The sequence below is a fragment of the Homarus americanus genome, unplaced genomic scaffold (assembly GCF_018991925.1).
Source record: "Homarus americanus isolate GMGI-L3 unplaced genomic scaffold, GMGI_Hamer_2.0 scaffold19318, whole genome shotgun sequence".
Taxonomy (NCBI): domain Eukaryota; kingdom Metazoa; phylum Arthropoda; class Malacostraca; order Decapoda; family Nephropidae; genus Homarus; species Homarus americanus.
The window spans coordinates 7245271-7269106 of NW_024732238.1; the positions used below are offsets into that span (position 1 = coordinate 7245271).

A 23836-nucleotide genomic window follows, 5' to 3' on the forward strand; every position below is an offset into this window, starting at 1 on the left:
AGTAAAATAACCCTACAAATTTATTATGACACGGTATATACTGTATATAGACAGTCAGGTATATATATAGACAGTCAGGTATATATATATAGACAGTCAGGTATATATACACTAAATATTCTCAGTTCAGTTCAGTAAAATAACCCTACAAATTTATTATGACTCGGTATATACTGTATATATATAGACAGTCAGGTATATATATAGACAGTCAGGTATATATATATAGACAGTCAGGTATATATACACTAAATATTCTCAGTTCAGTTCAGTAAAATAACCCTACAAATTTATTATGACTCGGTATATATATAGACAGTCAGGTATATATATAGACAGTCAGGTATATATATATATAGACAGTCAGGTATATATACACTAAATATTCTCAGTTCAGTTCAGTAAAATAACCCTACAAATTTATTATGACTCGGTATATACTGTATATAGACAGTCAGGTTTATATATAGACAGTCAGGTATATATATATATAGACAGTCAGGTATATATACACTAAACGTACATAAATAGGAGGATAAACACCTGAGGTACTATTGATTACTACTACTAATCCTTTTGTTATCGTTAGTGCTAGTGGCCTTACTTAGTTACTGCCACAGGTGTTGAGCCATCGTGACCAGGTATGACGAGGCAATAAAAGGTGTTAATTGATGTCCAGTGACGGTACAGGTTTAGAGGGGTCAAGGTATAGAGATAATAATTGATAATGTTCTCAATAATGTTAACACCTAAGCCATTCTGACTTGTTATGGTGATGGTTAAAGTCGTCAGGTGTGAGGTGGGTTGATTACAGGTATACTGAATGTAAGGTGAGAATTTAGGCTCTGTATTTAACCTCTTATCACTTAATATACTTCACTATGTTCTTTCTCCCTCCACCATTTATCACCAACACCTCCCACCCACACCACTACCACCTCCTGTTCCCATAGGCTCTGTCCGTGACCCACATAACGAGTGGCCCACCCCTGTTTTTTACCTCCCTCCACATGCATATTATCAGTCTATCTGCTTTCTTGGCCTTTGAGGGATGACTAGTGAAAGAAAAAATAAAAATATTGAAGGAAATGTTAAGTGTGGCCTTCAGGAGTACATTTCATCACTGTGTCGTTCGCTCTCACGGCTGATAAACGTCTCAAGGGTGATATACCGCATCGTCCACTATTTTTTACCAGATAATTTCCACTAATACTTAAAGAAATATATATATTTTTTCCATTTAATCTCAAGTTTATTAGTTCTATTATTTTCGATGACATTTTCCAGATAAAAATTTACTGTTTATGCGTAACTTGTTTTAGAAATTTATTATACGTAGGGTTAAGCAGTACCCATGCTATTGTGTATTACTCAGCATCAGTAACTAAGGTTTGGGTATTATTTCAAGTACTGTATTATTAAGTTCATTGAGGACTTATAGTATATATTACGCTTTTAGATTTATGGTGTAACTATAATTTTTTTTCAGGTTAGTTTCAATGAGTTTATGGAGATCTTTTTTATGTATTAGTTAAGTATGGTTTCTTTTGAACTTATAAATTGTAAACCAAGATCTGAAAACTTTTAACTCAAACTTTTTTCAATTTAAATCTACTGATGACTTATTCGTTTTTCATTTATTTTTTTGTTTCTTATAAGATTCACGTTACTTCTCACTGTAACCCACTAAGGCTTTTCTTTTATGTTGGCAGTTAAATATTCAAATTTCCAGGTATTATAACAGTTAATAGCTATTATCAAAAAAGGTAAGTTCAGGTATGAATATAACGTTTTGTACACTCCCTCCAAAAAGTACCTTTGTGGTGGTCCGATGAATTTCAAAATGAACACTTTGACTCCTGTTGTCTTGATAAGTTTGTCAAAATCCTTCGTCCGTTGTCACATTGTATCAAATAAAATTAAGATACTTTTTAGAGCTAGTATAGTTGATGTATACCAGATCTTGTAATGGAGAAACACGTATATTTTAACACTAGTAAGTATTCTAAGTAACTTTATAATTTTGTAATCCAGAAATCAGATTATGGAGTGTTAACACATGTACAGTATAATGATGCCTCTCAACTTCAGGTGCTGCAGAACAAGGATAACAGACGCAGCTAGATGGAGAACATAATTTAGTTTATTTTATTCTGTTCCATGTATTGAAATATCTGAAGGATTTTTTTTTTCATTGATGTTGGTACAATTATTTGTATAAGTTTATAGTGTGTATTGACTCGGGGGGAGTATACATGGAGAGATCCACTTCATATGTTGACGTTTGTTGTGTACACTTACCGAGAGTTTACATGCAGGTTTCCTCTTGTCTTGACGGTTGGTAAAAGTTCAACTCCAGACCTACTTTCTTCGGTGTTACTGTAGGTATTATTCCTCTCATAAGTTAGGTTTAAAAAGGCATGTTTATAGTATAGTATACTCGGTAAGAAAAAACATAAGCACATTTCTCAAACTAGGCCTCAGGCAGGACGTCATGCAAGGAAATTATATAAAAATCGGACTTCGAAGAGATTTAATTACGTCACACATCTACATGTCAACTTTATATCAAGTAAATTTGTATAGGAGTCCAACACACTAATACAAAAATACTAACATTAAAAAATCTAAGCAAGTTTAGGTTTAAAGACTGTCTATGGAAGTTAGATAGTAATTGAGGTACAGTGCCGCCAGTCACTCACATAAACACTAATATGATGGTTGCCAGAGGTCTATTTCTGCCTAACTAATGTAATACTTTTTGAAAATATTAGTTAATTATTTAATATTTTTTCTTGACTCTTTTAATGACTTTTCACGTAAGGTAGTTTTGTGATGATTTATCTTTTATGAATAGAGTTTTAATTTATCCAGTATGATGTATTTTCAATTATATGGTGAAGTGACAGTTTCTCTCTTTCCCTCGAGTGACGTCATCGCACCCAGCTAAATTTTACCAACTTTTTGTGGAAGTTTAGATTTTTCAATTAAATTTTTCAAAATGTTTTTGTGTTTCAATATTTTTTTGATATGAAAGTTTATGGTACATTTTTTCATATCAAACTTGAAACCTGTAGGAGTCACTTAGATATGTATCTACCCTCTGGAGTTGTTCTTTAACTGTGTGTATACACTTGGCGAGAGTTTACACTCAGGACCCCTGTTTGTTTTGACGGCTCACTGTCCTTCAGGTGCACACCATAGAGGGCGCGGTGGCTGCCAGCACAAGCCGACAGTGAGTGATGTCTGCAACTCCCCACTACTACTACTGTACTACTACTACTACTACTTGCAGCATCTGGCACTACACACGCTACAAACTTATGCACTCACTATATTAGGCAAACTGCTACTACTTGGAGTATCTAGCACTACACTAAACTGATACCCCATTGACTACTGCATAGACAACAGGTATCATTCGATGGACTACGGCATTTGATTGGCTAACCATATTTTGAAAGAAGAAGTTGCCAAATACCGTACGTTGGTACAACAGGTGCGAGTTGAGACCAAGATCCATTATTTTGGTCATTTTATGTTTATGGTACATGTGTAAACTGGCCTCTTGTTCGGTGTTACGGTAATGCATGTGCTGTTATGTATAGGGTGACATCTGTTGTCCATGTAGTAGACAACAGGGTACCAGTTTAGCACCACACACGCTACAAACTTGTGCTTGTTATTAGTCCCGGCATCAGGTGTGTCCCGGGCAGAAAATGGGGCAGTTGTTGAATCCCCCGCCATCCTCCACACAAGTTGTGCTCATTTTATATACACTTTCCATATTTTAACTTAAATAATCTAAACTACTTAACATCCAACCAAACCTAACCTATGCTAATCTATCCTATCCTATCCAACCAACCAAACCTAAACTACCTTAACCCAACCAACCAAACCTAAACTACCTTAACCCAACCAACCAAGCCTAAACTAACCTAACTTACGTACCCAATCAAACCTAAACTGACCTTCCCAACCAAACCTAACCTAACCTAACCTATACAACCTAACCTAACCTAACCTAACCTACACTGGCGGGGAATTCTGCAATGAAGCTCAGCATCCCTCAGTCTATGTCGCCACACACGCTCGACATATTTCTTTGTGCACTGGTGAAAAAAATTACCGTTAGATAAGTATAGGAGAGAGTGAGAGAGACATCAAGAACATATAAAGATAATTAGAGATAGCTCACTTCCCTTCAAAATAGAGCAAGAATTAAAGAAAATATAAAGATAATTAGAGATAACTCACTTTCCCTTCAAAATATAGCAAGAATTGAAGAAAATAAAGATAAATAGAAATAGCTCATCTGCCTCGTCTAGAACTTAGTCTATGTGATTGCCTTCCCCCCCCCCCCATCACCCTCTGTGTGTGTTGGTGTCGTGTGTGTATGTATGTATGTGTGTGTGTGTAAAATGTACAAGAAAACAAAACCCATCGCCTTTACTGTACACACTTGGCCGACCCGCACTCCCACGACTCACATCGCACCTCTGGCATCCTCCCCTCATCATCTCACGCCCGCAGCGATTTATCTAATGTATAATTCCACACCCATAGCTAATTAACGCCCCAAATTAGTCATTCTAGCACTTCTACGCCCATAGCTGAGTAAATATATATTCCCCTATGCCTACAACTAATTATATACGCATACTCAACGCACACAGATTACTTGTATACGCACTCACAACTAATCTACGCACCTCCTCACAGCTAATTGTATATCCACCCGTGTACTGGCAGTTAATTTGTTGTGCTTCCAGTTTGTAATTGTCTACGCATCTTTACACTGATAATTTAATATGTTCGCATCCCCACAATAATTATCCACGCACTCCTACGCTACCAGTTATATATCTACGCATCCCACAGTTGATTATATAACCCCCCTTTGAGTCAATAATTCATTAACTACATATCCCAGTTAATTATATAGACACCCTATCATAACTAATTATATACGCCCCTACGTCTGATTATAATGTACTCACAACTAATCTAGGCATCCCTTTTCCATATATAATTATTTAGACCAATTAATTATCTACTCTTCCTTGCGCTAGTAATTAATTATTTACGCATCCCACAACTGCATTACATATCCCTCACCCATAACTAATTATTGTCTACCCACCATCCATGTCTACTATTAATTAGGTTTGCTCCCCACAACTAATTATTTACCTAACTCCCATACCCACAACTAATCATGTACCTAACCTTATAATATACGTACAATAACTCCCACAATTACCTATTCATCCCTATAACTAATTATAATACGTACCCTCCTAACTCAACACTACCGTCCCCCTCACAGCTCTGGTCTTTACATCCCACGTCTACTGTTAGATCACTAAGCAGTTTATAGCTACGCTCTCTGTTTACTTAAATCCAAAATGCGACAAGAGTATCCTTTTTTCTTCATCAAATTTAGGAGCTTTACGAATGATCACGGCCCGGCTGTCAGTTTATTTTTATTAAGAGAGCCGAGTATGTCAAAATCTGTTGACAAAATGATCAGGCTTCGTGCGCAAGATCTTTTGTTTATAGGGACGCATGCGCAGTGAACCGCAGAATGTGACGTGAGGAATTAACTTAGCCTATTCGACGATCGCTGTTAGTTTAGGTTAGGTTAGTGTTAAGTTGGGGATAGCTTTGGTTAGGTTAGTTCCTCCTTAGTTTGAATATAACTGGTGACATACTCGACTTTCTGGTACAAATAGATTGAAAGCCGGACCCGAGGCGGTAACATAAACCGGATTAAATTCACTCCAGTCCGAAAAAGGTTCTCCTGAGTCTAACTTCATTAGTTCAACAAGTTCTCCTGTACCAATTTGCTCTTCTGCCAGTGACTGTATGTTAAGTTTCCATTGTGCTGTATATGGCTTTGGCCAACCTAGTTCACTAATCATTTGGCTGCTGGTCAAATAGGCCGGGAGCCTCATTAGCACCCCGTCTTACTGGGCCCCAACCTCTCGTAATCTATAACCAACTGGATTGATAACCGCTTGGATTGGCGCCTATAAAGACTGAGGCCTCTTAGATCTGGGCCCCAACATTATTGGTTAGATTAGGTTAGTTTGTGGCCCGGTAGAGCGGTTAGGAATACTGTAAGAGCCATCTTGACAGTAACCTATAAGTACACGTCTACGTCAGGATTCAAATAAATTATATGATTAATATATATATTTCTATTTTGTGTTTCAAGTGTATCAGTAAATTGCACCTGGTGTGTATATACTGTGACGTGTGTCGTTAAGGGATCACACGGTGTGATGACCGCTCCATCTTTCTCTCACGACACAGATGAACAGCTCTGTTGGTCTGGGGGGTCCTGGGCCCTTACCAACGTAGTAGGTTAGTGTATTCTCTACCACCGTGTTCATGTGCCCAAATTGGACGGGTAAATTTTGTATCCACGTCTATTGTTTTTCATTAGGCTGTTGTATATAATATTTTTGTCTTTTGCACGCATGACAAATTGTTGTTGGGTCTCCTGTTGCACCCATGTCCAGATCTTTTCGGTAGACGCTATTTCCGCCTCTTTCATCGTCTCTAGACCTGTACAGTATATTAAAAGCTACAGAATTTTTAAAAAGATAAAAACTGTAGGTGTAGGATCGTATGGTAGGTAATAGCTCCTCTCTCCCCTCCTGTTGTCACCTTTCTACAGTGTCTGGTTAGCAGTAGTGAGTGTTCTACAGAGTCTTTGTATGTTTCTCATCTAGTCTCTGTAGCCTGATTATGTAGTAATTTATAGCACGAAACAACGTTCACTGGAATACTTATATGTTAGGCTTTCTGTCAAGTTTTTAAATAACCTGAACTACTTACCTTCTCCCCCTGCCTCACAGTATCCCTCCTCCTCCTCCTCCAGCCCCTCAGGAGATCAATGCTCAGTGATATATACGGTAAAACAAGCCATTCGCTCCCCTCCCCCACAACTCAGAGGAGCAAACTGCCGTCACCAACATCTTCCACTCTGAAACTTATCATTGTGTTAGGTTACTCTTCTCATGCCCTCCATTTTCTTTTATGCTTAACACTTTATAGTCATTTCAGTAAGTTAAGTTTTCCAGGAATAGAATTTTTCAAAGCCAAATTCAATTTTTGCCTCTAAATTTGTAGTGGAAAACATTTTTTGTTCATCATGTTACACTGTAAGTATTTTGTGTTTTCAATAGACGCTTTGGCGTACAGGACGACCTCAAAACTTTGTGTGTGAGTCCATCGTGTTTTCTCTGTTTTACAGGATCACTGAACGTGTCCTGAGCACTTCTTTATTCTCTTTTAGTCTTCTGTACCATTCTTCCAGGTGTCAGTCTCTCACCTCCTCGTCGACGCTTCATCCATCATCTCTTTTCAGAATTCTTGGACTGTCCGCTGATGTTCCAACTATTTTTCAGCTAAAAGTTTCTTTCTGTCGAAGACTCGGCTTCACCTGAAAGCCTTATCATCTCTATTTGTTTCTCTCCCTCTTCTAATTCTTAATGCTCTTAACGTCTTAATTTCCAGTTGTCTACACGACTTTTTAGTATAAGGTGTGTCTATTGTCCACTCTTCGTTTCCTCTGTCACAACTACAAACCTTTATCTTAATTCCAGGATGGTCCATTTTACCATCATGTCTATCTTATCTCTGCTCCCTGTCCCTTATATAACCTCTACTCACTAATCATCCCATTTGACATCCTGGATCTCCATAGAAATAACCCATCTACCTGTTTACCTTAATTCCGCTTCCTGTTCATTATAATACCTCATCCTACCATCCACACCATTTGACATCCTAACCACGAATTGTATTTGGGTACTGAAAGAGTTGTTCCCGACAGGTACACACAGTAGAGGGTGCTGTGGCTACAGATGGCAGCGGTGGGTCGCAGCAGCAGGAGCAAGATGGTGGCGAAACACAGCTCGGCGTCACCGAAAAGGATATCAGCTTGGAAGGCTTCGTTAAGAGTCCCTCAGAGAGCGACGCCCTTATCCAGTCCTGTTCCACACGGCCACAGTGAAGACAAGAGACTGTTTCTGTGGACAGAGAAAGATAAGGAGAAGCTTTCTGTGTTCTTTGAAAACAAGAGAACGTTATTGTGGGCATCTAAAGTAGGTACTCATTATGTGCAGCCAGGTCGTGATGTGTACACATTATATCAACACTCGGAGTCCCAGGACTGTGAATGGCAAATAACGTGTACCATTAGAAAGCTCTCAGCAAGGTTGAAACTTACACACACACATATATATATATATATAATGCTAAGATAACTTGAAGCTTTTTATATGTGATTTGATATATTGTGAGTTTTACGGAAACCTAATTTGGCTTAGGAAGGAACAAAGTGGATAAAAGAAGCTATTTAGGCTAAGGAATGTCTTTTGATACGAGTTTTGATCATTTTTGTATTATGGCAAAAAAGGGAAGTGACGTAACTAAGTAGTTAGGTGAGCAGCTGCAGGTTGTGGTGAGCAGTACATGACGGGGACGAGTCCACTAATATGAATAAAAAATTTTTTTTAATGTTTCATCCCCCCCTCCACCCCCCCAAAAAAAATCAGACCATGAACGTCAAGCGGAATTATTTTATAAGTAAAAAAAATCGTCGTAAACATGGTCAAATAAAACCAAATTAGAAGACAAACGCTTGACAAATTAATTTAAAATCCTGAACACTCAATTAACGTACAGTAGTCCAGTTTACAACAATGGATTAATTTATAAAGTAAATCCCAATTTAATAAAAATTTTGAGATGTAGGCGTTTATCAGTAGTATAGAAACAAGACTTGGGCGTCCTCCGTCATGTAATGCATCTGATGTTTAGTCATTTTTATGTACAATGATTTTTCAAACTGATCTATCGTAAAATATTAAAATGATGAGGAATGTAGGCATGAAAATCGCGCTGCTGCTGTCGACAGTGGGTGGCTCAAGACGACCACAATGCATGACTGGTGACGCAAAATAACAACAAAAATTGTCAAGTATATGAGCATGCTTCTACCTCCGCGATTCTTCCTTTTTATTACTTGAAGTCGTTGTCAGCGTGGCCGAGGAGTTGTACGAGCAGGACGCCTCTTACACCACCAATACTCATGGACAGTGTCTGGGAATTTGGTACAGCAGGTTGAAGTCGATTCGTTGTGACCCTGAGCAACGTGAGGTAGGCTACGCAATGAGTCGAGTACTGTACTTTCTTGGAGTGTTGTCCGCCACGGTTAACACTCTTGTTTTTAAATCAGTGCTTTAACTGCCCCACTGTTGACCACCATGTACTGAGTCTTTGTGTCTTCAAGGGATAACATTTAAAGACCTAAGGACTGACCGACGTTTGACTTCGTTACTGGTCAAATAAATTCACATCATACAGTACTAGGATACAGTCACGTATCGACAGAGAATAACCAGTTGGTGGTCTTTTAATAAATACTTGAAGGGTGATCGGGTTAATTTCGATCACAGCAATTTTTCTGCTCAGTGAACCGTGATTTTGAAACGTATTAAAATGCGCCTGTAAGCCAGTAGAAAAATGGTAGTGTTAGTCCTGTGAGACACTAGTGGATGGGTACGTTTGTATCTGACAGTTGATGACACTGAATGAATTTGGTGTTAAAGAGGAGTTGAGTGTGTGTGAGGCGAGTCCCATCTCTCTCCTTGGCCACGACAAGACCTGACCACATCAACAATATTATGCAGGATCAACATTGCTGATGTTATTTGCATATTTCCATGTAATTTTTACTGTTCCCAGAATCTGCCGTGCAGGTTCTCTGTTGGAGATGTTTTATCTGATTTTTAGATCATATTTTTATATGCACTTTGCATAGACACAGATGAACAATTATAATATTAATTGATCATCGTAAACTTAAAAAAAATTAACCTTGACAGGAAGCATTATTTATAGTGCACAATTTTAGGTGAAAAAGTCTGAGCTGTCGACTCCCTGTCAGGCCACAATTGTCAACACTGACATGACCGAGAGCTGACAGTTCGAGCAAAATAGTGAACTGACATTTCAACCACACAGTCATCAACGCTCAGCTACAAATGTAAAACAGCTGAGGCCAAATCAGTGCTTTTGGTCGTGTGTTTTGATATCAGAGGCAACTATCTGATCTGGTCAAAAAGATTTTTTTTTGTAGTGTTACTGCTGCTGTACAGTTAACCAAGTTGCTTGTTTTTTCCTCACACTTGATCGTATACGCTTAAATATCTGGCGACCATTTTTAGTGATACATTAAGGAGCAAGTCTTAATAGTTTGTTCAGAGCGTGACAGTGTGAATCCCGTCTGCCAATAAACATTAATTACATACATTAATAATAAATAATATCTACTTAATTCCTAAACAGCTTTATTATTCGCAGAATTAATATACTCCTCGTAATTAAATGGTAATTAATAAGGCTGTTACTACATTTACAGTCCGGCCCTCAATTTCTTTAAGCTAAAGAGCCTTGCGTGACAAAATATATGCTGAAATTAAATATTTTAGCATAAACTAAGAATGAACTTAAATTAGGTACGTTCAATTCAATTTCAATTGTTTATTCCTTGATAGAGGAAGCGGGATCCTAGCGCTGTCACTAGGTACTGTTAGGTACGTTTTGTCACAAGTTGCTGTTCACTACGCATGCGTACTGTGACCAATTCAGCCTCGTGCGTATAATTCTTTATTGTACAGCTCACACAGGCCACGGTATACCTGGCTCTAGCGAAAATAAATTGATAACCAGACCTGCATCTATAGTAACATCCAATTATATATATAAAAAAATAATAATATAAATTTAAAGGTGATATATTAGGGGGTAGTTTGTCGTACGTTATTGTCTTTCCTCCACCTGGGGATAAGAAAACACATCAGGTTATGGGAGAGCCTCGGTGAAATTCCGATGCATTATGTATTGTTATTTCTGCGTCGTACCGTAAAGCTGACAGTAACGAAGCCTAGACTGACGGTAACAAAGCCTAGACTGACGGTAACAAAGCCTAGACTGACGGTAACAAAGCCTAGACTGACGGTAACAAAGCCTAGACTGACGGTAAGAAAGCCTAGCCTGATAATAACGAAGCCAAGACGACAGCTGATGACCAAAACGAAATGTAATCTTTGGGTAAGTGTTAACTACATGGGCTTAGATTACTTTGGTTAGAATACAATTAATTATTTTCCCAGGGATTAATTTATGACGTCTATGTAATTATTATTTTCCCAGGAATTTAATTTATGACGTGTATGTAATTAATTATTTTCCCATGGATTAATTTATGACGTCTATGTAATTAATTATTTTCCCAGGGATTAATTTATGACGTCTATGTAATTTCTTGTATTTTTACTAGAATGTTGGACCTGTTTAGCTATTTATAATCTCCAGTTACGGGGAAAGATTAACGTACGGTACTTGGAGGAGCCAGTTAATGTCCGGTGTACATATTCGCCTTAAAGTTATAATGTTATTCCATTATGCCATGTTGATTTATCACCAGTAATTTAATCCATAAATTATTTATTTGTTTTATTATTTTTATTAATTTTATTATTATTATTATTAGTATTATTATTAACATTAATATTATTATTATTATAAACACAATCCTCATGTTCCCCCTGGCCACTATACTAATAGGCTGCATTATATCATCTCCAACATTGGCACGAGTTATAAAGGCATATCGTGAACTTGAAAACTTGGAAATATTTTTTTTTGTTATCAAGATATTAGTATATAAGTGCTGTTATAATATTGTTGGTTATCAAAGGAGGAAATACCTCCGTTATTCCAGTGCTTATCGATATGTATATTTTATTATTTGAGGTAATGCTGCAGTAATTTTTTGTAATTTACCCCTATTATTATTATTATTATTATTATTATTATTATTATTATTATTATTATTATTATTATTATTATTATTATTATTGGACCTGTGGGGAATATGAGGAAAAGAAAAGAAACAAATTAATGAAATATTTGTACAGTAATAATATTGATTTCATAAGTGCTGTACCCGACTTAAAGATATGATCGGTCGGTCGGGATTTTGTTTCATACACTTTAGTTGTTTGGTTATTTTTGAAAGTCCACATTTTTATCGTTTAGGTTTATATGTAAAATATGTTATTCCACTATTTTACTCTATTTCTAAAAGTGTCCGCTCCAAGGCTATTGTAAAATAACTCAAAGATAAGGACTTCGTATTTTTTTAAGCGGAATAAAACTTTTGGTATCGGCCGTAGCCAAAAAATATATATATACAGGTATATACGTATGTATATGGGTGGGACGGGTTGCTTGGAAACACATCTCATGTTTTCGTTTGGCGTTACTATATTGTGTCAAGCTGGAAATAGTGCCATAAAAAGTGTAACACCCTTTTGCCATGTCATAAATGTCACATATTGTACAGAACATGATGACGCCTCCTGTTACGGTGGGTGTGTTAGCGCTCCAAATGATGCCATGTAAGCCTCTGTGCGCATCTGGTTTCTTCTCCTAAATACTAAGTTGAAGAGGAGGTTTACTGTATCAATAATTCTTTTCATTTCCTAGCCTCGGTGTAACAGTTGTGAAGAAAAAATAGGGATATTAACTGTAAATACACAGTATATTCTGATCATTGTAGGCGATTACATTTTGGGTTATATTTTGTTAGAATATCAGCAGGATTACCTTGTGTTGCGTCGTGATGTGACTCCCCTCATGCCATCTGCTTATAGTACAGTATTCTCAACAAAATATGATTTATAACATTACATAACAAAGCCTTTTGAATTTACTGAGTGTTCTAATTTTGCAAATTATATATATATATATATATATATATATATATATATATATATATATATATATATATATATATATATATATATATATATATATATATATATACAGCAACTCCATGGCACATCATCAGTAAACTGTTTGCTCACCTTTACAGCGTAATAGCCGGTGCTAATAATTAAAATATTGAAATATTGACTTGTACTGTTAAATAACATTGCACACATATGTTCTCTGCACTATTGTATTATTATTAATTCGTTCACCTATGCACGGTCATGTTGCATAGCATTTGCCTTTTTTTCGTGTTGGATATCGTAAAACTTACGCCTTTCATTTTTTATTAATATAAACAACGAAACTTACTATGAAGAAAACATTACATTCATAGAAGGCTTCATTGTACACGTTAAATTCTACTGCAATGTAAAAATAAAGTATTTTATAAGTACAGTACACCTGTACTGTACTGTAAATAATCGTTAACAAAATTGACTATATGGTTCCTTTTACATCAAATATCTTTATTCGCTATAATGTATAATTCCATACTTTTATTGATGCACTTTATTCTCGATATCAGTTCTCACGTTGTTAGTGATAATAGTATGGGAGATATCAAGAGTGTTTTGATATCATAAGAGAATGTTAGACAAAGGACGGAAACTGCTGCCGTCAAGTCCACAATGTAAGATCATATACAGTACTGCACTAATTTATTTACTGTATCCACTAATATAACTAAAGACGCATGTATTTGCTAATTGTTGCGTAATATTAACATAATAACAAGTTTAAAAACCTTAGTTGAAGCGTAATAATACCTCATAATACCTACATATCATGTCTGATTTATTAACCAAATGAAACGCTGAAATAACTCTTCATTTTCTTGTATCTTTAGTGTTCTTTTCATAATCTAATTGCCTGCTAATTGACTTGAGCATTTATTCAGAAAGATTAAACCTTGCATGTCTTTCCCTAACGTACCAACGATTATTTATAAACCGAACAGATTCCTAACTTACCCTAAACAGTCTTAATATAATTAACCTAACCTATTAAATAAATTACTAACGCTTTAGCCTCGATTCTCAAACTTAATTTCAGTTGTCTCATAAGATGACAGAATGTCCTTTGACTTACGTGAGCCAGTTAAAAGCGTTCGGATATCTCTAACAGTGAGAAAAGTGTAAGAATATAATTTGCATTTTTTAGTTCAATGTAGACTGGACAGCGACCATTTCCAGCCTTCTGCGTGGTGACTCCGACTTGTCTGATGTCTGTTTATAAAGGCAATTCACTCCACGTACATATTATACACTATTTTTGCTGCCTTTGTCACTCCTGTTTATATATATAATTATATATATATAAATAACATTAAGCAGCCGCTGTGCGGTCATGTCTATGTGCACGTGTGTACAAAGCTGTAAATAATGCTAGTGTGTGTGTTACTGCTTTGCACTGAAAATCTTCGTACAGCAGAATATTGTATGTGGAAATGTGTTTCATGGGGAAGCTACGGTCATGCCATGGACTGTATGTTGGTGATATGTTGGTAATATATTATTATTATTTATATTGGTACTACGATTGTCATTTCTAAATCATAATACCCGTGCCCCTGTACAGCGAAAGTGTTTCAGTGGTATAGAAACATTTTGACCCTGTAGGTCTCGGTGAAAACATACTAGATTCTGTCGTGTCAGTATTATAATTTTGTTTTACTTCTTCACATTATTCATATTCATATAGAACAACAAATGCATGAGACCAATACTGCGAAGAGATTCATTCATCATGTGGTTCAGGAGATAATATTAACTTAGTAAATATTGGTATTGTATTAATTATCAGCATTATAAATGATTGTTATTCAATGAGTATTATTTTCAAGTACTGTACTTAAACACGAAACGATAAGGCTAAAACAATGAAGTGGTAGAAAATGTTTAACTTCGCAGGCTCTAGCCTACACCACCTAATGCTACCAGGTAAACAAAAGTGACTGACCGTGACATCCCGCTAAATGGTCTAATTTTTAAGAACAGTACCACGGAAAACAAAAATTCAGGAGATAGGAGCCAACTAAATGTAAACTAACCCAAGCAAACGTACCCTGGGATCGTAAAGTTAAGTTAAAGTCATGTGCTTTCATCTGACAATCATTATGAACGTCACATGAGAAGGTGCATTAGTGGACAGTATTAAGAAAAACTAAGTTATATCCCGTCATACGTTTGTTATCTTCCTTTGTGTATTATTATAAGTGAACCCGTAGCCTTATATACCGTTGTGTATTAAATGTTGTTTAAAAGTGCAAGTCCAGCGAAGAAATGTTTGATGGCATTTTCTCCCAACTTAGAACTGACATAACACGGATGTTTGTAAGTATAACTCTACGTATTTTACATATTGTGATTGTATCTATTTCACAATGAGTAAGTTTACTGAATCTATTTCTTTATTTTAGGATTTAGTCGAACACTCATTAAATAAGTAAAATAAAAATTCTGGCCAAATAACAGCAACAAAAACAAATGCTAGTAGTATTGTGGCAAGGATGCTGTGTGTGTCTTTGTTAAGGTATTATTGTCATGGCTTGGACGGTAAAGGATGTGTAGGCAAGGGTATTTGAGAGAAAAAGCGATTTTGGTGAACATGAATGACCTACGTTGCTAATATAATTTGAATCGGCTTCTGTGTATCGTGTGGTTGGTGGCTTAGAAGGAAAATTACGTATATTAATGAGTGAAAATGAAACAGTAGTGTAGTAGGATAAAATAGTTTTGTGAACGAAAGTACAGTGATTAGAATTAGTGTAGGGGAGATAAAAACGTAAAATATCAACAATGGAAACACGGTGAAGGCAGTAGGTGTTCCAATTCCAAGTACAGTATCTGAATGTGAATTGGTTGAGTAATGGTACAAAAGAGGATGAAATTTAATCATACAGTGCCAGAGGGAGAGGGTCTCAAGTGTGCTGATAAAGTATAGAAAGAGATAACTATGTCAAAGGAGGCGAGAGTTGATGATGTAAAGTTTGGGAGATACTGTACCCCTGTATAATCATGTTATTGTCACAGTACACGAGCCTCCAGCATTCATATGTCGAATCAAATTTCTGTAATCCTGTGCTATAGTGGATGCCAGTGAAGATGCGTACCACTAATATTAATCACCAATAGTGTAATAATATTGGTTTGTTATATATGAAGAGTTATACTTGCAAAAGGAATCTCCTACACCTTTGAAATCTGTTGGATTCCGTCACCTTCCCGTCAGTTTTCCTCATAATATCGCCTATTTTCTATAATTACCTTGAAATCATCATATTAATGCAGTATATTATTCAGTGTTTGTATTTTGGTTGGACTTGTTCTTTATTGTACCTCGCTTGTGTTGTGCGTACTGTACGTGGATTTAAAAAACAGCCTAATGACCATTTTGCTTGACGGCAAGAATATTGCTAGCTTTGTTATTATGTTAACAGTTCGTACATATTTTATGCAGCATGAACGTTAAGGCACTTGCTTCCATCGAGTTTCCATTTCTGCCCAACTTGGCATAATTTCATCTTTTTTATCAAAATTTAATATAAATTAATTCTAATCTATTTTGGTTAATGGTAACTTTTACTACGGTATTCAATATGATTTTCCTGTGTTTTTACTTCTGGAAATTAATTATTCATTGTAGGATCCTAACCAACCTATGTAGAAAGTTGATGACCATGTAACTTAAAGAACAGGGTAAAACACTGTATTGTTTCATAGATGATTGTCAAACTGGAGCCATTGTAGAATCCCCCTCTACGTGGATTTTTGTATTTCTCTAATGAATGTCCGTATTTTGGGCTTCCTAACCTATGTGACAACCTAACTCTTATTGCGTAACATAACTGCTGTACTGTATTAGGGCATGTAATTTAACCTCACCTAATATAACCTAACCTTACTTAACATAAATTAACCTAACCTTTTTCATATAACCTAACTTAACCCATGTAACCTAACCTAACCTATTCTCACTTAACCCATATAATCTAAAGTTGTCCATATATTTTAACCTAACCAATACAATCAAAGCCAGAAGTTTTAACCTAACCTAGCCCATATATCTTAACCTAACCTAACCTAACCTAATATAGTTGACTCACTCTACCCTAATCTATCCCAAATAAGCTACGATGCTAAGCTAACCTATTCTAACCAAACACTCACGATAGGGGATTCTATAATTATGTCCTCATCAGCAATCCAGTTAGTACACTCAAAGTATGTACCAACTATCTGTGCAGGTGGGGGGTCGATATGCTCCGAGATTTTTCGTGGGATGTGACTAGTGACAGGCCTCATATACCAAAATTTATCGTCCATGTTCTCATATTGTTAACACACAAAGTATGCACAGATAGTTGTTTTAGCTACTGTGCATCACGGAAAAAGTCATGTCAGTCCCCGTCCCATCCATGAACCTTGAAACTCATGAACCTCTTAATCCGAGACATCACACAGTGCACCATCTATGGGTTCAACGCTGTGTGGTGTCTCGGATTCACAGGTTCATGAGCCTCAGGGTTCATGGATGGGCGGAGGACCGACAGGACTTTTTTCGTGACTGTACATAAGTTGTTACCAGGATATATCGACCGCTTTACCTCACCAAGTTGTTATCGGCAGCATCATTCAGCCTGTTCCCCTGGCTCAGTGTATTTTATAACATGTTAATACAGACGAGACAGCAAGATGCCATGAACCAGAGACCGGCAGTAAATGGACTCTAAATGTTCGACAGTGAAAAGATGTTATAATGTATTAGCGTGTTTCAACGACTGGTGTATTCTACAATAGACAATAATTTATAAATGGGGAAAGTCTTTTAAGAAGCGCGGACTGTACATTTAATATTGACTGATACAGTACAGGTTTAAGCTTAACCTAGTGTCGAAAAAGTCGATAATATAAATTATAGTGTTCTTACCATCTTAAGTATGCGGAGAAAATTTGGAATGAAAATACATTGACTATTGTCACTTTAGCGAAGGTTGAGAACTCAATTTGAGCAGAACCTTGAGCTCTGCAGTACAGGTTTAGTCGAGCTAACATTTTTGTGTATTCTGCTTCAATCCCTCTGCCTTTGAAACACATAAATACATTATAACAACAGCTTCAATCACTACGGCGGTGTAACGGAACGAGAATTTACCGTACAATTGACCATCGCGCTTAGAAATCATCACTTCACATAAAGCTGTGGATATTTTCTCTCCACACTTAAATTAAACACATCACTGGTTGAATCGCGTCACTACCACACGCAGAGTAATTATTACTGTCACCAGGCATGGAAAAGTGTTGTTATATTACGTGAAGGTGTGAGAGCACTGCCCGTCAAGAACATATTTTTTTATTTCTTGCATGACCTATTTATAGCAGTGATCCGAATACAGCGACTTGATATTACTACAATACTACTACTACTACTTTTTTACTACTACTACTACTACTTTCAGACCTATTTTGTTACAAGCTTGAACTCCATCGATACATCTTAGCCAAATCTGCTACTTGCTCTTCAACCTGATCTCCTTCAGGTCTTTGATTGAACCCTAAAATTTATGTACAGTACTGCAAGTTTCAACCAAACTTACGAGCCATATTTAAATCTACTGCAAGTTTTAGTGCGTCTACTGTACAATTAAGTTTCGACCTTATCTACTACAAGTTTTCAAAATAATCAAATTTAAATTTCAACCTAATGTAATGTAAGTTTCAATCTATTCTACAAGTTTCAACCTAATGGACAAGCCTTTTTTTATCTACTACAAATTTCAGCTTTGGTTTACTACAAGTGTTAACTTAATCTTCTAAAAGTCTTGGCTTGAATCGCTACAAGTATTATCCTGATCTACAAGTATCATATGATCTACTTCAATCTTTGTCCAGCTTACCTACTACTGAACCTTTCAATCTAGTCTAATCTACACGTATCATCTTGATCCGCTTCAAACTTCATCTTGATCTACAACAAGATTCAGCCTCATCTACTACAAGCTTTCTTCTTATCTACAAGTAGTCGCTCTTTCTACAGTTTTGGCCTAATCTACTGCAAGTCTCTTATCTAATTGTTACTACAAACTTTAACTCAATCTACCCCAAGTATTAGTTCAATCTACAAGCTTCAGATGTGACTTCCTTGGTCACTGACTAGAGACTCTTAAACAATATTATGTACTGGGTAATGTTGATACTATTGTCATATTTATAATGTACTGTATATATATTAACTTACCATTGGCCAACACCGGTAGTTTCAAGGGTGAGGAAAGATGCATTTGGCGTTGCGGGGGAAGAGTGCCGAAATGACGTCTGGGTGTTGCATTTACGTCAGCGCGGGTGATTGAGTATAACGCCAGGCCTTGTTGAACAGCCTGTACTGGTCTTGCTTGATTTGGAGAATAAATAAAACCGAACTTATCAACAAATTACCTATATAATCGTTACTGCGTTTGGACTTTTTTTTTTGTTAGTTTGTTTCAGAGATTTGAATTGATGAGATGGGGAAATTTCGCATTGAATGTTGTGAGGTCTTCTGCATTTTTAGTATTTTTGTATATGGCGTCCACTTTTAACAGCTGGCGGATCTCTGTTTCATCATTTCCGAGTTTTAGAATATTGTTAACACTGCCTTGGTTCTCAGTAATTAAGTTTCTTGATGTTTGGAAACTTGGTGAATATAGTTTTGTTTAAAATTATAGTTAAGTATTTACATTGAAGTCTCAAGACTTAAATAATCTCTTAAGTCACCAAATAATCCCTGAAGAAAACTTGAAAACTTATATTTCATTATGATTACTATTATTATTAGTGATTAAAAAGCGCAACACTAATTATTGTTGAACAAGCACTTAGAAATGTCTGCGAAGCCTATTGTTACTCCAAGCTTATTTAATTTTTTTTTATTTCTGTCGGGCATAATTAAGTTACAGTAAAGGGATTGATAGATAAAGGGTTATATTGTTAACGTAAGCTTTTTTTTTTTAGAATGTGGATAATGGATAATAAAGATTCGTTTTTGATAAGTTACAATCTGGGGTTTATTCAGGTTTTACACACACACACACACGGCCAACCCATGCTAGAATAGGTGTAGTATAGATGAAACAGAAATCTGACAGCAGTTAAAACAAAATAAAATAAAAAGGTGGACTGAATCGTTATCTTTTTACACACGATATCTTATAAATAATAAAAATCTCGACACTATTACCGCTTCTTGTGTAATAAGGATTTTTATACTGCCATTTTTTGCCATTTTATTACAGCAGGAACCCGGTGTCACGGAATGTAATAGTTCCTCCGGGGAAATTTTTGTTTATCCTATTCTAACCAAACCTAACTTTGATCTAAATTGTTTATAATTTGTAAACTAACTTAATCTAATCTCTCCTAGTCTAAATCAACCAACTAAACCTAAGCTAACCTAACCTAACTTAACCAATCTTAACCAAAGTCACGGTATATTAGTTTAATATTCACATTATAACCACTAGAGGTTAGGGTACATTATGTCCGTTTACAAATCACGAACAAAACTTTAAAATAGAAGCCTAGCGCACTAAAACATAAACAAACTCGCCGTGATATATGTTATTTTTCGTGGAGGATCTACTACACCCCTTGACACCCAGCCATTTACTTAGTACACTTGTAGTGCTCTTTGTTGACAGGAGAAAACAATGTGTGCTTTATTGACTGTACAAATAATTCCATGGAAGCACAAAATGTTCTGAACTCCCGTGTTCCTCAGAGAATAAATAAAAAAATAGGCCTCTGTAACCTCCAATGTTTCATTACCCTTGGTTTAGTTTAACAGTTGTCCGCTAGGTTGACTTGCCTTATGGGCCCCAGAAGAAATATAGTGTACTGTATAGTAGTTTTACTGGGCCCCCAGAACCAATATACCACTAGTCCTATGGGGTCCCAACTTCACCAATTCTAAGTCGCCACCCAATCCCATTAGGCTTCACTTTTAATGAACCCTAATGCTATTGGTTAAGTTAGATTAGAGTCATCATTTGTCGACGATGGAAAAATAGGAATTACTGTCAATTAGATCGTCCGCAAGAAAAGTGAAAGAAAAAGAGTCCCTAGAATTTATTAATAAAATGAAGCTTTTGATATCGGGTGGTAGAATTGTGTGTCTCATCTAGTGAAAATTTTATTGTATTTTAGTCCTTCGTATAACACTAATCTAGATCCCCAGACATTCCTTAATAAAAAAATTATAATCTCACTATACTGTACAACCAGATACATTTTGTGGAAAAATTTATTGTTGGTAAAGCTTGTTGTAAGGAAAGTGTGTTAGTAGCTACAGTCCGATGTTGGCAAAATGTGTGAGATAAGACATGTGTGGTGTGAGAGGGTCTGAACAGTGTAACGTTATACACAGTTTTTCATCAGCAAACCTACAGAAATTGTGAATGAACAAAAACCATCCTCTTCGGGAACATGATATATTCGGTACACTAGTGAGCAATTGTAGTCTCCGTCCTAATCAATGCAGACGTGGGTTTACTGATTAAAAGTACACAGTGTATACCATGATCTCCATCACGTACACAGTATTTACTATGTACACAGAGTATAATACTTTTAAATAACATCAAACATAGATTCATTCATCAAGATGTCATGTATACAACCGCAAAGCTCTAAATATATGGTGCACATTAGTTAACCCACTAGCTATAGTACCCAGTAGTCTATTGTAAACAATGGACGAATTAGAGTTGCGTCATTCAGCTCTATGATTTCCTCCATACTTCACTCATCCGCAGACAAAAGTTTGACCAGCCCGCCCTCAGTGTCTGACCAGGTCTTTGTAACTGTACGTATTTCGTTATATTCTTATTAATTTTCTGATTCATAGCGTTGTATTAGCTCTATGTGACGCATGTTAGTCATGTACTGTACTCGTGTTCGTGAAACTTTTTGTCCTCCAATTAAAAGTTCGGAGGGTTATAATTGTATGTCAGTCCGTCCCAATTTTGGTTTCCGCTCGATAAATTTCCATAGACTTAGTGGATTATTTTAATTTTTAGTGAGCATGTCATGACAGTGTTGCTTGGTGGTTGACCGATTTTGGTTCAGTTAGACCCTTCTCGTCAAGGGAGGCCAAGTACTATATTCCATATGGTTCACGTTTAGAGAGATTATGCTTATCATACTCGGTTGGCGGTCCATTGGTCCCGGGTTTCTCCACTGAGAGCACAGTGTGTGGCAGCTATCCGGTGTGAACCAGATTGAGTAACATAACTACATCCTCGTCTGTTAGCCGTACCCAACCAGTTGGTTCACAAATATCTAGGTACACCTACACTATCTTAACCTCTGCGTATGAAATGTGACGCTAGGCCCTGCACGTGACTCACCCGATGAATGTCTACTGCTGTGTATGAGTCTCGTTTGGACTGGGTTATGGTTATCTCTCAGCCTCAGTCCTCCATAGAAAAAGGTGCTGCTTGAGGTGACCCCTTAGGTCAGACTAGGTAAGGAATTTATAGGTATTTTTGGCTGGGGAGAATGTGCCAGAAGAACATGTGATCAAAGGTTAAGTTAGAGGGAGGGAGAGACAGGTCATGGCGGGTGGTGGCGACCCATCCACTTGTCAGATAACAAAACACTTCAAGCTAGCTGTTGAAATATGTTACGTGGCCGGCCGCAGGCGCTTTTGAGTTCCTGAGGACTTGAATCCGATGTTGCGTGCATTGTCCTTGACAACACTGATATACTAGTTGATACTCCAGATGATATGCACACACATACATTATACAGTATATAAATACCACACATCTGCACACACACATCACACACTACATATGTATACACATATAGATATACATTGACCAAAGTTTATCATGGTGTTGATTTATGTTTAACTATAATGCGTTGGAAAAGCAGTCTAGCTGAGGTCGCTAACACTAAACTAAACAAAGACACCAGTGTTTGACCTTGGTTTCATCGGTTATGTCATTGTTTACAACCTCTTGTGAATATTTAGTAGGTTATTCACACGGGTTACATAAATGTCTATTATTTACAAACATACAACACCAAGGAGTGATCAAACCACCGTACGTTATGACGAATATTATTTACAGCCAAAGCTTAATTATTTGTGAAGATTTTAATGCGTAACTATATTACACTAATGGTTATATTGATATTCAGTTATCCGTTTTTTTTCTAAACTTAAGTTATCATGCCAAGGTTAAGTGCATCATTTGTTTTTAAGTTATTTGTGAAAGATAATACCGACTTAGGTTCATTCTGGACGAGGGTGCCAAGCCTGCGTATCCTTCCAGGTCTTTTTCAGTTGTATATTACGAAGAAATCAAAGGCCCGTAATCATACATGCTATCTTGATCTGTTTAGTGTTTGTGTAAAAAGCTAATCAATACTAAAGTGAAATGACTAATGGCTTGACAACATATACATAATTATGGTTTCCTTTCTCATTAATAATTTATCTATTGATGCAACAATTCGTCTGGCACAAGAAACAATTAACCTGGTTCGTACCACAGGTCCATTATACATCTTGGCCACACAGTACAACTATACAGTACTTCCTGGTTTTATTAATTAATCAATTCCCTTCCCCATTGTACCAGGCCTCAGTCGTAATGGATTCTAATTTTAGCCTAACCTAACCATTTAAGTCTAGCACAACCCGACTGGCGTTCATTTGACCTGTCACCAGTTCAAAGGCGAATGACATACCCCGCTGATACTTACGTTCAGTACCTACCTACCCCTGTATCTACACCGATATCACTTACTACCTGTTTCTATTGATAACACTCACTAATCCACTGTAACAAACAATATTATCATCAACGATTTTATTTTCGGAAAAAGCGAGTTCACGGTATCGTTTAAGACCTGATTTACACAAAAGTATAATCTTAGTCTTAGAATTAAATATGCTTAGTTAGCGGACAATAAGTGGCGCAACAATG

The 23836-nt window shown here is 36.5% G+C and overlaps 1 protein-coding gene across 6 annotated transcripts in view; it reads left to right on the plus strand.

The window, feature by feature from the left end:
- Positions 1-20649, plus strand: part of LOC121868421 — an 82014-nt gene extending 61365 nt beyond the window's left edge. For 4 of the 6 annotated variants that reach the window (XM_042369043.1, XM_042369047.1, XM_042369044.1 and 1 more), the window contains one exon: positions 7850-20649. In XM_042369043.1, coding sequence (XP_042224977.1) covers positions 7850-8029 — 180 coding nt within the window. In that variant the 3' untranslated portion in view covers positions 8030-20649. Of the gene's footprint in view, positions 1-3191; positions 3500-7849 lie in introns of all 6 variants that reach the window. The other 2 variants (XR_006089397.1, XR_006089398.1) reach the window with 1 other exon arrangement.
- Positions 20650-23836: the final 3187 nt, after the last annotated feature.